The sequence below is a fragment of the Brachycentrus maculatus genome, unplaced genomic scaffold (assembly GCF_059751285.1).
Source record: "Brachycentrus maculatus isolate JH-2025_06_01 unplaced genomic scaffold, ASM5975128v1 h1tg000157l, whole genome shotgun sequence".
Lineage (NCBI taxonomy): Eukaryota > Metazoa > Arthropoda > Insecta > Trichoptera > Brachycentridae > Brachycentrus > Brachycentrus maculatus.
In genome coordinates this window covers 64,423-79,886 of record NW_028280910.1, presented here as the reverse complement: position 1 = coordinate 79,886, position 15,464 = coordinate 64,423, and the positions used below count along the sequence as shown (strand labels likewise).

Sequence of the window (15,464 nt, the reverse complement as noted above, 5' to 3'; positions counted from 1 at the left end):
AACTTTGTTTTTTTCAAAGATGGCAATACCAAATTGCACATGCGCGAAAACTGAAAGGTATACCTTGTATTTAGTTTTGTATTTTGTTATATAAATTAGTTAGTCTGTGATTTTGTGTTGTCAGTTGCTGCTGTCAGACAAGTTTTTCCTATGATTTTGTTTTTTTTTGCTATATTAAAAAAAAAACTTGAATGTTTAATAAAATAACACGCCATCCGTTCATTTAACCTTCGAAAATTTGCAATGGTTTTCAAATAAATCATTTTGAATATATTTTTAAAATACGATGGAAAATCCGCAAGAATCAAATACGGAATCCAGCAACGAGTCTCAAAATAATGATACTTGTACTGCAGATTTAATTATTACCAGAAGAAAGCACTGGTCGAGAACGATATCAGAGTTTCCTGTTTTTATATTTTTCTTTGCTTACGCTTTATCAGGTATGTAGCATGTCAATTATATTCAAATCAATTTCGATTTTCTGCACTTTCACGATGAAAACCATGTTTCAGGGCAGCAATATGTATAAACGTATATTTATAAATGATAAAAAAATATCAATAATAATTATTTACCTCCGAATAGGTATAATTTATGAAATATGTAGACATAACAGAATTATTAGATTTGTGCATCTTTCAATCCTTTGTTGTCTATTAAAATGTAAAATATTTTTCAATCCTAACATTTATTTATTTTTAGCATCCATAATAAAGGATCTCATTATTTCCACACTAGACTTTTATTAAGAAAATAAATTCATTTTGTAAATTTGTATCCTATAAAATGACTATAATTTGAAATTATTTTCATTTGTAAAAAGGTTGTTTAATTCATTAAAAAAATTGTTGCTTTAATCGAATAAAATTTTCAAATAACCTCATGTTAAAATAATTTTTTATTTGATGTACAGTTTGCTTATAAAATAATTACTAGATTCATACCATATAATCTGTGATTACACGGGTTGATATTAATTTTGTTCAATGGATAACTATACTTGTTTCTTATGTACTTTGCTTCGTTATAACCAAATATAACCACAAAATTTATAAGTATTTCACCAGGCTAAGTTTTTTTTTAAATTTCACTCACGTTTATGTATTTCAAAGTCTTAGATAGCAAAATATAACTTTTGGTGTGTGAAATTAATTAATTACAATGTCTGTTTTATTTTAATGGAATATTTTACCCTGATATCAAATTTGCATTGCATTATTTTTGGCAATGGGCGAGGGTTTTTTTGTAATACAAAATAAAATAAGTCATACTATTTTAGAGTGAGTTTAATTCAAGTTACTTATTATCATTATTTTTATTTAAAAAAAAAGATAAATGTTTGTGTTTTTATTATTTATACAAATATTTAAATTTCATACTATTTCTGTGAGCCTAAGCGGCTCATTATTAGAAATAGGTATCAAATTGTGGTAGAGTGGGTTCGAACCGAGAAACTCTAACTTAAGAGTCCGCGACACTAACCACGGGACCACAACCCGACCCTATTAATCTAAAGTAATATGCAGTTTTTAACGATTTTCTACTATATTTTTTTTTGAGGAACATCCCTTTTTAGTGTTCATTCAAACAGTCTGCAAGCATATTTGGATCCAATTTTTCCATATAACGTTTTTCCTTGGTGGAATCGCTCACTGTGTTCATTGCTCATGTGCTGTGATTTTCAGGAAAGAAGTAATTGTGAATTCAGAAAATGAAAAAGATACCTGTTTCATCCTAGGGCTTTATTATCTTGTATAAAATTGTTTAAAATCGCTACATTTTCACTAAAATTAAAACATGTAGGTAAATTAATTGAACCATAATGAGCTTTTTAATTTCGTTTCACAAAGAAAATAAAAAATAAAATGTTGAGCAAATTTGAAATCAGAGCAAATTATTCCATAAAAAACAGATATTCTAATTAATTTACCAGACAAAGAGTCAAATTTTGTCGATCAGTGTTATCAAACAATGTGTATGCAGCTGCATCGATGTGTGATAGTTGTTTATTATAATATATGTTGATAATAGCATACATAAGTAAACTTCAATATTTTCCAGTTTAATGGTCGCCCTCAAGCATGTGCAGAATTTTATCTCATGCCTTGTTTATAAACATGCACTTCTGTCGTGTTACCAAAAGTCGTGTATTCTAAATTACATATTAAAAATTAAAGAACTACATATAAAAGATGATTTTTTTAAAGATGAATAAAAATAAAAGCGGCCCGCTATAAAAAAATTAAAGGAATTAAGTTGTGGTACAGTGGATGCGAACCTAGAAACTCTGACTCACGTCTGCAGCACTAATCAAGGGACCGCAATCTGACTGTTTTATTTATACAAGGATATAAACTTATAAATAGCCCAAAGATAAAATTGTGGTTATCATTATGACAATAAAGGAACAGAAAAATAATTTTGTAATAATTTAATGGTTATAATGAAGGTCAAGGGTTAGAAACCATTTTTACATTAATACTACAGTATAAAATTTTGAAATAGCAAGTCCTAAATGCCAAATTTGTATTCTTATAATGTATTGATTCGACTGTTAATTTGTTTTGAGACAAGCAACTTGGTGTAGCTGGTCAGATACTAAACTATGAAACAGCCTTCGGGTGTTCAATTCTCGCCAATTGCAAAATAAGTCCAAGTAACATTTATTTTCAATTGCTTTTTTTCATGTACCTTACCTATCCTCACTATCCTAACCTGCAGACAACTTCTAAAATAAAGGCTTTGAAGGTTATTCCTTTAAAAAAAGCTATTTGCTTTGAAACTGATTGAAATTATACATTATCAAGTAAACAAAGGATATATAGTGTTTTTAAACTAAGTTATTTTTTAAGTTATAAAATGGGAAATCACAAACATTCTACTTCAAATAAAAGCAATTCATGGCAAAGGAATATGAAAATCTAAACATTTGCATTTCTTATAATCTAGCTTCTCAAAATTAGTTCAAGAAAGATAAGGCTTTGGAGGTTATTCTTTTTAAGAACAAAATCACACAGGATGAATACTTTTAATAATGGTTATAATAGTATAATTAAATATTATATTATTCCATAAATAAGATTGTTATGTAATTCATTATCTTTTAAAATAATAATTTTCTATCAATGCATTTCAGCTTCTCTTCCATTACAAATTATTTCTTACAATGAGTTATGTCAAAATGATATGATAAAGTTCATAAATCATTTTCAGCGGCATAAAATTAATTATATTAGCATTATAAATTATCATAAATGAGTCTACATATGCTTATTATTATTTAAATTAGCACTAACTTATCTCACTGAATGTTTTTAGTATGGTTTTTATTATTTATCTTACTTCACTTTGTATGATTTTATCTTATATGAATTAATTTTCATTTCCCGTGTCTCTAGATTAATATAACGGGTCAACTGCCTGAATTTTCACCTTGCTTAGATAAATTTAACCTTGTTATAAGTATTAGTCTTGTATATTAATATAATTTGAGAGTAATTAATATTACTAGTTGCTGGGGAATGCTTTTGTTGTTCTAATTTTAAGTAAGATACATAATTTTCTATGTAGAAGTGACAACAAATTAAAACCACTGTACTGAATAATTTTATGAAATCAATAGTTTGTCCAGCTTTTGACTAGTCTATAAATACTCTCCTCTGTCAGTGTAAAAACGTATTTTTAGAAATTGGCTCCAAGTGGCACTCACTAAAGTAAAATTTTATGTAAAGAGTTTTTATCCCCCATTTCTTGAATTTTCTTTCATCTAAAAATATTGATTTGATCCTTATAGAATTTTTATGTTGTCAAGTCCGTATTTATCTACTGCTCCATCATCTTAAATAGTTACATTCTTCTTGAAAGTCCATCATGACTAAATCTCTCGCTTTTTTCAAATAAGTATTAGGGGTTCTACATTAAAGTAGGCTCATTTCTGCAGACAGCACATCAAGCGTTTTATTTTCATATGACGCTTTCAGTACGTCTGAATTATTTTGTATAACAACCCCTGAGGACGTTAGCACGTTATCCATTTAAACATCTAAGTTCATTTCAGTTAATATATTTTTTCAACATTATGAGATTTCAAGATATATTCACGTTTACCAGATTGAGCCAAACATCTAAACTGCATTTTTTTTAAAAATTGGCAGAGATATGAAATTCTGTAATTTAGTCAGTGATTCTTGGAAACTCTTTCCTCTATCTACCTTATTTCCATCAGTAATCTGAACTCGACAATTTTTTAAAGATTTTTTACCCTTCTCAATTTGCTTGATGCAAGTTGCACGCTTCATTCGTTGTTTGTCCGCTTTACCTTTTCAAAACAGGGTGACATGAGTCTAATTTTACCGTCTATACCACTCATTGTGTATCGCTAATGTTTTTCATATGACGAAGTCGGAGTTTCGCTTGGAAAAATTTGTAAATGGTTGGGATACTTCAACGCTAGAAATTGTAGATTTTTTTAATTTTGGTAGATTGCCCAATTGGTCCTGAGCCATCTTGGTCATAATTACTGTTTTCTTTTATTAGACAGTACATTGAAATTAAATTCTTATTTTCATTACCGGGAATAATACCTACCTCTATGTGACCTTGGTAATACTTAGTTTGTTACTTAAAATGCTCTGGCCAGAGTTAAGTGTACAGATAGGCCGCTACATTGATTGTTTATCTAATATCAATATTTATGAATTAACAAGGTGATAATGTCATCTTGTTATCTTTATTGGTTTTAGTTTTAAAAATTGTAACAACCATTTACAATCTTTGAGTTTATTTGAGTTATTTTTGGCTAAATCTTTGTATCCAAATAATAGATTTAGCCCTAGAGGGATCGTTATCTCTATATTATATATATCCCAACAGATTTATTTATTTTCAATGTAAGTGATATAATTTGGAAAGAATCTCATATAGAGGTAGACACTCGATTGCGAAACTGGCGTAACGGGTTCGATTCCCGCCGATTGCAAAATGAATTCATGAAAGATTTATTTTCAATTGGTCTGGATGTTTGTGATGTATTTTTTACATTTACCTTCCCTAGCCTTACTATCCTACCTGCAGACAAGCCTCTAAAAGTAGAGGTTTTGCGGGTTATTACTTTTTTTAAAAAAAAGTAGATTACTTGTGTTACATTGGTGTTGCTAGGGTATACATGCACCACACTACAGCATTAAATATTTTTTGGTTTTACAGAGACTATCTACAGTAATTTGATCATCTTTAGGACTTGCACGGTAACATTTGGATACAATGACACTTTGTGTGAATCTCTGGTGTCCTCGAACGAGGCCAATGAAACCAAGCACCTGGAGGAGATGGTGCAGCATCATGCGTCCAAAATTATAATGATAAAGTCATTAGTCACAGGAATCTTCCCCGCAATCGTTAGTTTATTTCTCGGTCCATGGTCTGATTCCAATGGAAGAAAACCTCTTTTACTTTCAGCTATGCTCGGTAAGTCAATACTTTTTATATTCATAATTTAGCAAATTTACGTATTGTTAATTTGTTTTTATCAGTCACCATTATATATATCATCTCGTTTTACAACACTTATTATATCAATCTTGCAAAATGTGTAATTTTGTAGAGAATACAATGAACCCCTCCTATAATTCCTAAAATATGTATTTTTTATCAGTGCCTTTGTTATATGTACGCACTTTGAAACATTTTTTATTACAATTAACGTTTTACTATAATTACAGAGTAATTGTAGTTTCCGGAGTAACAGGGTGTATAATATACAGTGGAACCTCTCATAACGAGCACCTCTTATAACAAGTAATTCGCATAACAAGCAAAAAAACTGAAAAAGTTTCTACCTTAATGAGCGATGTTTCGCATAACGAGTGACAGAGGAAGAGCGAGTCCCTTTTTTGGCAAGACACTCACTTGTGACCGGGACTTTCGCAGCTTGGAAAGGAGTTACCAAGAGGACTCTCACTTCTCCTTGGACAAAACTTTGGCCAGAGAGTGTTGTCAAATGTGATTTTGAAATAGTAACAATCAACGAGATTGTGTCATTAGCCAATATAATGGGATTCGAGGTGAATAATAACGATATTGAAGAGCTTATGAAAGAGTACAGCCAAGAGTTGACCACCGAAGAGCTTATGGAGTTGCATTGTACTTCACAGCAATACATCATGGAGAAGAGTTTGTAAACGGAGGAGGAAGAAGTATCAGAGTAACAATCTTCTTGCACAATTAGAGAAATGCTGAAAGCATGAGAAACTGAATCGTACATTAAGAAGCCTCGCCCTAATAAAGAGGTGACTTTTACGCATTATCGTATTTTCCATAGATTTCTATGGGAAAAAATGTTTCGCTTTACGAGTAAGTTGCTGGAACGAATTAAACTCGTTATGAGAGGTTCCACTGTAAATAAAATGTGTAAATTACCTTCAAATATCAAGTTATGTAAGATTTAAGAATTTATTATTTTTATTACATTTTTTTATCAGTATTGCTATTATGATATAATAATTTTAAAAATACTTTTTTTTTATTAATTGCTGATCCAGGGTCACAGTATTTTTGACCCATGTTGTAATAAAGAAAACAATTCTGGTATTTGATTATATAATATGAACTTCAACGACCTTTACTTTTTATTTTAAATTGGCACTATATATTTTATTGATACAATACTAGAGAAGTTTTTTTTTTACATTTTGAGTATATCCAAATACAAATCTGGATTATCGCCAATTATAGGAGTTATTTTTCATATTATTTTTTGACATCTTAACATAGATGAAGAAGAATATAAAAGCCTGGGCAATTACAGGGATTACGACAATTACTTATTTGGTTGTCAATCATGGGTAGAGTCGGTAAATGTTACATGCGTGTAAAGTGATCACCCAAACCAGCCTACTCATGATGGTCGTAAACCCTGTAAATGCCCAGACTTTCATATTCTTCTTCATCTATGTTGAGATGTCAATAAATAATATGAAAGAAGTTTTTGCTCGTAATTAATAATACCCACATTAAGTTTTTTAATGAATTGGTGAATATAAAGTCATTATTTTATGTATTAATTTTAAATCAAACACAGATTTTTTTGAGTCTACTAAGTTGTATTTTATTAACAAAAACACAAAAAAATTATACTGTGACAATTGTTTCGCCTTGTTAGGATATCCGTTTGATAATTGTCACAATATAATTTTTTTGTTTTTTAATAGTAAAATACAACTTAGTAGACTCAAAAAATCTGTGTTTGATTTAAAATTAATACATAAATTAAAATGGAGTTCTACAAGTTAAACGCCAAATAAAGTAATTATTTTTTAGGCTACACTTCTTATTTTTGCCTGTGCGTATGGTTCTCGCTATGGCATGATTTAGATCCGTGGTGGCTTGTAGTGGCCGCCGTACCATATTCCTTGCTGGGAGGGCTGAGTTCCCTGATCACTGGCTGCTTCTGTTACATAAGTGATATTACTGATCCTTCCAATCGATCTTACAGGTACTTTAAAATTTATTAAGGTTACATTAAAATAATATTTAACTAATAAAATTATATAATCGTTCAACATGCATTTAGATTTTTGTAAATGCAAATAGTACGTAAAAAAGTCCCTTAAATAAAGAGTAAATTATGTCCAATTATCCTTTTCAAAACTAATACCCTTTAATTCCTTTTTGATAATCTTGACTTCATTTTAAACTCTTTAATGTTTGTTTTTACTATTAATTTTATCTACATTTATAATAATAATGTTTTTATTCCGGCTTAGCAAGCAGTGGGTGCAATACTTAGTCAGCCATATTTTATTTACTACTATATATTGAGATAAAATAAAAATACCAAAATAACAGCCGAAATTTGTTGTAAATAACATGCTGTAATTCAGGAGAGATGATCTAAGAAAATCAGCTCACCGGCAATTGCAACCGGTATAGCTCTAATCTGTGCTCCATAATAATAGAAACATGTTTAACGGATAGTGTAATTAATAAACTGATGATTTACTCCTGTTATTTCAGAATGGGAGTTTTAGAAGCGATTCTATTGACTGGTATTTTAATAGGATCGTTAATCAGTCCTTACGCTTTCAAAGCATTTGGATATGTCATCGTATTTGCCATTGGAGCCTTTGTTACATTCATCGGAACATTATATACATTCTATTTAGAGGAATCATTACCATCGCATGAAGTATGTATACTATTTCTTTATCATTTTTTATCTTATTAAAATATTGTTTTTGGAAATATTTATAAAGTCTAGTGACAGAAATAATATTTATACCTCCTTAAAATATATTATACCTTCAGATAATTTTGATGGCCAATAAAAATAACTTTATCTATAAAGTGTCTAACTCTATCTGGGCTTACTTTACAGGGGAGAGTAATATTATTAAATGGAATTTATCCATTCCAAAATACATAATCTGGTGACCCATATGCATGTACGAATTTAGTTTTTCATATTGTAACCATAAGATAATCATCAAACTAAAGCCAAGTATAAAATAAAACGCTTGTATAAGACCACTTTTTGGAATACCTGTTGTTTGTGGCATGTATTACTCAATTTCGGGTACTTTGCCGATAAACTATATATTTTTTTAAATACCAATTTTTGAGTTTATTAATGTAAACATGACTAGTTTTCCAGAAGTACAGATGTTCTCATCAACAGGTGAAAATACAGACCAAATAAGTTTGTATTTTTATCTGTTGATGAGAACATGTGTAGTTCTGGAAACTAGTTGTGTTTATATTCTTTTTTGACATCTCATCAAAGATGAAGAAGAATATGGAAGTCTGGGCATTTACGGGGCTTACGACCGTCATAGGCTGGTTTAAGTGATCACTTTACACACGTGTACATTCACCAATTCTACCCATTATTGACAACCACACTACTCAAATTCTTGGAAGTTCTATATATATATGAACCAATTTAGAAACCTTGTTCATGAATCACTGGAACTTCACTAGAGACATCTATTGGTGAGATGTAAAGAAGCTTTTTACTAAGCAGAAACTCTTATATTAGTATGTGAGATCCGAATCCTGGATTATAATCACACACATGAGAAACGCCAGAAAATACCATTTTCATTTTTATTATTAAGCTTATAATTTGACCAGATAATTTATTTACAACATTTTGAGTGTGTCCAAATACTTGTTCACAAAATCTGGATTATCTCCAATTACAGGAGTTATTTTCATATTATTTTTTGACATCTCATCAAAGATGAAGAAGAATATGGAAGTCTGGGCATTTACGGGGCTTACGACCGTCATAGGCTTTCCATATTCTTCTTCATCTGTTGTGTTTACATTAGTAAAAAAAAGTAGTATTTTACAGATGTTTTTTTTTATTTTTATTTAAATTATCATGTTATTCCACCTAAATCAATAAATAATAAAATTATTTATTGATTTGGGTAGACATAACACTCCAAGCTAATGCACTTTTATTTTTCAGTACAATAAATGCAGCATGTTTGATATAAAATTGGTGTCTGGAATGTTAAAAACCTGTTTCAAGAGACGCCTGAACTACCGGAGATTGATATTGTGGAGTATAATGCTCTCTTCAAGTTTCGGTATATTTGCCCAAGAGGGCGATATAACTGTCAATTATCTCTTTGTAAGAGAGAAGCTCCATTGGATTCTCCAAGACTTTGCTTGGTACGGAGCTTTTAGCATCCTGACCACGGTTATTGGCATTTTAATATCGGCTATTTTCCTACAAAAACTTCTAAAGGTGGAAGATTCCATCATATCCATGGTCGCCTTTGTGTCATGCGTAGCAAAATCAATTATTACTGCAGTTGCTACTAAAACATGGCACATGTATTTAAGTGAGTATAGATATTTTCCAATTCTACTGCATATTTTTCAGCTGTGTAGTAAAAAATAAATCATACCAACTTAGCAAATAGTTAAAAACTTATCAAAATGTAGTAACTAAAATGTATTACATTTTTATAAGTATAAGTTAATACTGCTATTATGCAGTTACACAAAAAAAAAACAATAAAGATTAATGAATTATTTTTATTTTCAGGTTCTGGTGTATCAATATTAAGAGCCGCATTTGGGCCGAATAACCGAGCCATGCTAAGTAATGTTGTGCCTCAAGAAGACGTGGGCAAAGTGTTGTCCTTAACTACCTCGCTAGAAACAATGATTCCTTTGGTTGCGGGGCCAATTTACTCTCTTGTGTACCAATATACACTAGACGTATTCCCCGGGGCTTTCAACTTCATATCAGCCTCTATATACGCAACCTGCTTTTTGCTCATCGGGTAAGTTCTATTTTATTATATTATTTATTGTTGGCGGACGAATGCCTTTTATAGCATGGAGACAGTCCAGAATTTAGTTAATCTCGGGTCAATGCTCAGACAATGGAGATTGTGTCAACAAAATCAAATGACGAATTGCAATAGGTTGGGTGAAATTTGGAGGGCTAAGAATATCTCCAAGACCACAAAAACCCGACTAGTCAGGGTACTTATTTTCTCTATATTATTGTTTAGAGAAGACTCATGGACTGTAAAAGCCCTTGAAAGGTAAAGAATTGATGTCTTTAAGATGTGGTGTTGGAAGCGTATGCTCTCAATTTCCTGGACTGCGAGAAGAATAAACATTTACGCCAGAGCTAAAAATAAAGATGATAGACTTTTCTCTCTCTGATTGAGACAAGTCCTTTACGTCACACATCGTCAGAAGAAACAATAACAGCCTTAAAAAGTTAGTGGTCATGGAAGGGGTTAAAGGCAGTAGAAAAGAGGAAGATTCCCACTAGATGGACTGACCAAGTCAAGGCTGCCACAAATTCATCAGTGGTTAGAGCGATGCGGATCGCGGTGTGTCCCAAAAGGTGGAGAACAATTACACAAAATGCTTTGAGATATGGAGAATGGATGGTTTGTGTATTAATTTTAAATCAAACACAGATTTTTTGAGTCTGCTAATTAAGAAAATCTGTGTTTGATTTAAAATTAATACATAAATTAAAATGGAGTTCTACAAATTAAACGCCAAATCAATAAATAAATAGAATGGATGGTTATGACCCTCAGAAATGAGAACAACAACGCGGAAAAATAATTTGATCTTGAGTAAAAATGATTGTCATTCATATTACACATTCGTAAACGAGTGATTTTAACACATACATATAGTATGTATTAAAATATATGTACAAATAGTTGTACATTTATCAGAGCCGTATCTTGATTTTTCCAATATAAAATAACAAAAATCACAGTAATATTTTTATTTATTTCTTTCCTTATCAATATATGATGACGACAATCAAATTTATTAGCTCCGATTTAAATACACCTTTTATTGCATTTCCATAAATGTACATGAATTCTTTTTAATATTTATTATTTTGTTTTGGATGAATTGATGACAGAGTTACTTCAATTAACTGTACATTTTTTATATAATGTGTAATTTTTTCCTATTTTTCAGAATCGTTGACATTATAAAGCGTCGCTACCCGATTACGGAGTATGGTCCCATAATGGATAATTAAGTTAACATATTGAATTTAAATTTAAGTAGATAACCCTCTTTTTATATACATAAGAAACTGTTTAACTTTTGATACGTAATCTATGAACATTCACACATATGCCTTTATTCCCTAAATATGTTAAAAATTATCTAACTTAAGAACAAAAGTGAAGTAGATTCTTACCCACTGTGTCATGCCTCCATCCATTTACAGTCATCGTTTTCTTAACTAAATTACTAGCTCTCTCCAAGTGCTTAAAATTAGAAGCATTATATATTATTTCGAGGTTTTTCATTTTGTTTAATAAACTTTACAAAGACAGTTTATTGGCAAACCTTGAATTTACATCATCTTTCATAATATACGGCCAAGGTATAACATGTTGTAAGAAATATGTTGAACCCCTAACTTTTGTTTTCTTAATAGTACACAGTGGAACCTCGGTCCTTAATCGTTCCAAATCATGAGACTTATACCAAATAGGATATATACCAAACGTATTTTCCCATAAGAAATAAAGGGAAAATGGTTAATCCGTTCCCACGAAAAAAAAAACATTTTTTTAAAAATATTTTACATTGACACGGTTGTATAAAATAATTCAAAAACTACTTAGTACTAAAATAGAAAAATGTGGAATTTGGACTAAAACTATAATACATTCAAACAAAAAGTTTTACTAAATTTATAATTCTTCTCCGTCTTATTCCTCATTGCTGAGGGTTGTGACCCTTGCAGAAGCAATGATTCTTCTCCAGTTATCCCTTGACTGCGCTGCACGTAGCGCTCCAACCACCGAGGTGCCTGCTGCTGCCTTAATTTGATCGGTCCATCGTGTGGGGATCTTCCTCTCCCTCTCTTTCCCTCCAGGCTACCGATCACAACTATTCGTTCCAGGCTATCCTCGTTGCCTTATTCCAAAGCAGACGTATACCGAGGTTCCACTGTATTTAAATTAATTTATTAACCTCTTTTATTTTCTCAATACATCACGCATCACATGTGAAAAATGACAGAAAATGCTTGGTTATAAATTGATTGTCATATATACCTGTTTGAAGAATATAGAAAATAGTCAGCTCCCGACCTATAAAATACAGGCGCTGTGTCACGTCACTCGTTTGCAAGGGATGGGGGAATGTGCATTCATATTTTTGCAAATGTATATTCTGGGACTTCCAGTAGTGGGCCAGGGAAATTATATATATTTTTTTTCTTTCTGGACGATAATTAAAAATAGCATGTTTTGAATCACTGTGCTATCAAAGAAACACAGAATATTATTATGCCTTTATTTTTTATACTTAGAATTTACACAATTATGGTTATATGTAAATATTCCTTTTTTAATTTAATAATTATAATTAAGTTTGCAAGCATTTTTATTTATTTAAGTTACAACATTCATCGCCCGATTTTTATTTTAACAGTAGGTGTTATAAAATTTTAGGTATTTATGGAGAAGAGTGGAAAATTAAAAAAACGACAGTATTTTTTGGAAAATAAATTAGCTGCCAAAAAATAATTAATTGTATAGATACATGTTTATATTTAATTTTAAGTGTAATGAAAAATATTTTATATCCAATTATATTTAGTGAGATTGGTATGTACATTTCGTCAGTTGTTTAATTTTACAGGAGACGTAAAAAGCTGTTTAAAAGTGTTAAAGTAAATTTGTTTGTCAAATAAGTATCTTAATCTATATAAACAAAATCATAAATTTCATTATCAGTTTTTCTTGCATATGCTGTAAAATTTTATTTTTCCACATAGGGGGTTTAATCAAACTGCCAATGATAAACATAGATATTATGTGTTTGTGTATTTAACCTACATTTATTTGTGTGACAATATCATTTTGACACCTTTTTTTATTTAATTTCGGACTTGTTCGGGAAACTGGCCGTCAGATATTAACTGAAACTACATGACATCATGTTGAAGACAATGTGACTAAACACTTCACCAAATAATAATCTTTGGTTTAACTGCATGATCAAATCGCCATGTGACTAATAGAAGATTATATATATATTTTTAAATTAATATGTATCCTGAAATAATTTATTTGTGCTGGAAACCTTTACAGCAATGCACTTCACCATATGATAACTGTTGTACAAGTGGTTTTAAGCGCGAAAGAGTGAGTATCCGAAGGCATATGAGTAAGATACAAGAAACTACATGTTGTCAAAAGTGACTTACTTTTCCATTTCTAAGGTCCAGACTCTTTATTGCAGTTTTTTTGCATGAATTTGTGCATGTCATTTATCATTTGGTAATGTGTGTTGGTTTAAAGTGTAAATGCACCCATTAGGTTGTTCTCAGATTATAATATTTTCAAGTTAAATGCAAATTTAATTGTCATACTTCATTACACATTGTGCCTTTAGAATCTCATACCTTTCATACATTATAAAATAGAGAGATGTGAGATTGGGAGTGAAATTTGGTTTTGAACTTAATTTATTTGTAAATATAAATATCTGTGATAGATTTTATAAAAATAAATACAATATTTTAGATCGGACATACAAATTTATGTAAAACGTTATTTAAAACATTAGAGTATTCCAATATAACTTTGTATATGTAATTACGTATTTACTTGAATGCTCCAAGAATGTAGAAATTTCTATGCTTTTTAATTTTAACTCGCTTATTATAGCTTTCTTTATAAAATATAGATGATGGAAATTGATATCTCAAAAAAGGTAAAGGTTGATTTATAATACTTAAATATAAAAAAAAAATATTTTTAGGCAATGATTTTTCTGTATTATCACATATTTATTATGCCCTAATGGGCACAGATTTTTTGCTGATGCTCTAACCAAGTTTGCCTTTGAAATGTGTTAATTTAAAATAAAAAAGAAACCGACACATAAGTTCACCTATTTTCATCATAATTTGACTGTTAATAAACAAAGTGATCTATTTATGTATTTTTATATTTAAAATACTGTAATTTAACACTTATCAGTCCAGTATATATATCATATTAGATACTACTGCATCAAGCTCTTGTGATAAAAGTTATTAGATAAAATAAGCAACATATGTACATATTACAGTTATAGCATTGTATAAAATAACAACTATGTAAACTCCGAATAGTGCTATAGTGGAACCACTCCCCAAAGTTCTCCCATGCTTCTTTTTCAAACCCTTATCCGGACCCCAATGGTGCATATAAACGCAGTGTTATATTGATAGTTAACACACAAAGGAAAGGTGATCAGCCCTCCGCTTCAGTCAAGGGTAATATTGAATAAATATTATACTGAAAAAATCACTTAAATTTATTTGACCCCCCCTGGGAATCGAACCCGGGACCTTCAGAACGGTAGCCGAGCATGCTGACCATTACACTACGGAGGCGGATGCTTCTTTTACCCTCCAAATATAATACACATTTCTCTCCTCATAAAACGGGCAGTAGGTATTCTAGGCTTTTTTCTCTTTATATACTTTTCTCTCATTTTCCATTCATCTGAGAATATCGTCATTGGAAAAATGGTCATAAATTTTTTAATATTTTTCTGTAGTACCACATTTCAGATGCTTTAACCGCAGTTTTGGTAGCTCAGGTGAGAGTCCAGCTCTCGGGATCATCACTAACCACCAAACAGATGTATTGTACGATTCGCATATGCACTTTTTTGAAAAAGCAGTTTTTGGCCATTTCTATCCCGATTTAGATTTCTTGGGAGTGGTTCCATTGTCCCTGGTTACTCAAGTCAAAACTTTTAAAAAGCATATATAAAATCTGCAGTAAATTACAAAATACGCCAATAAGTAGTGAAATTAAGTTGAGTAACCTTGGCCTGAAAATAAAAGGTTATCAGCTTGCAAAATTCACGTGTTAGATTATTTAAAAAAAAAAGTGAAATGTATACATTTAATAACAGGAAAGGAGAAAATAAAACAATAA

General features: G+C 30.6%; 1 protein-coding gene across 1 annotated transcript; it reads left to right on the top strand.

The window, feature by feature from the left end:
• Positions 1–109: 109 nt before the first annotated feature.
• On the top strand, positions 110–11,910 carry LOC148308547 (putative peptidoglycan muropeptide transporter SLC46). The gene is made up of 7 exons (XM_088261547.1): positions 110–443; positions 5,209–5,469; positions 7,321–7,495; positions 8,017–8,188; positions 9,476–9,854; positions 10,061–10,301; positions 11,482–11,910. The coding sequence occupies exons 1-7, from the start codon at positions 287–289 to the stop codon at positions 11,543–11,545; spliced, it is 1,449 nt and encodes a 482-aa protein (XP_088117673.1). The 5' UTR covers positions 110–286; the 3' UTR covers positions 11,546–11,910.
• The last annotated feature ends 3,554 nt before the right edge of the window (positions 11,911–15,464 follow it).

Bases quoted from the DNA above. Each gene is read 5' to 3' on its own strand.
- LOC148308547 (XM_088261547.1), top strand. From the start codon at position 287: ATGGAAAATCCGCAAGAATCAAATACGGAATCCAGCAACGAGTCTCAA. The intron at 444-5,208 runs GTATGTAGCATG...TTGGTTTTACAG, and splicing joins CTTTGCTTACGCTTTATCAG to AGACTATCTACAGTAATTTG. The intron at 8,189-9,475 runs GTATGTATACTA...TTTATTTTTCAG, and splicing joins AATCATTACCATCGCATGAA to TACAATAAATGCAGCATGTT.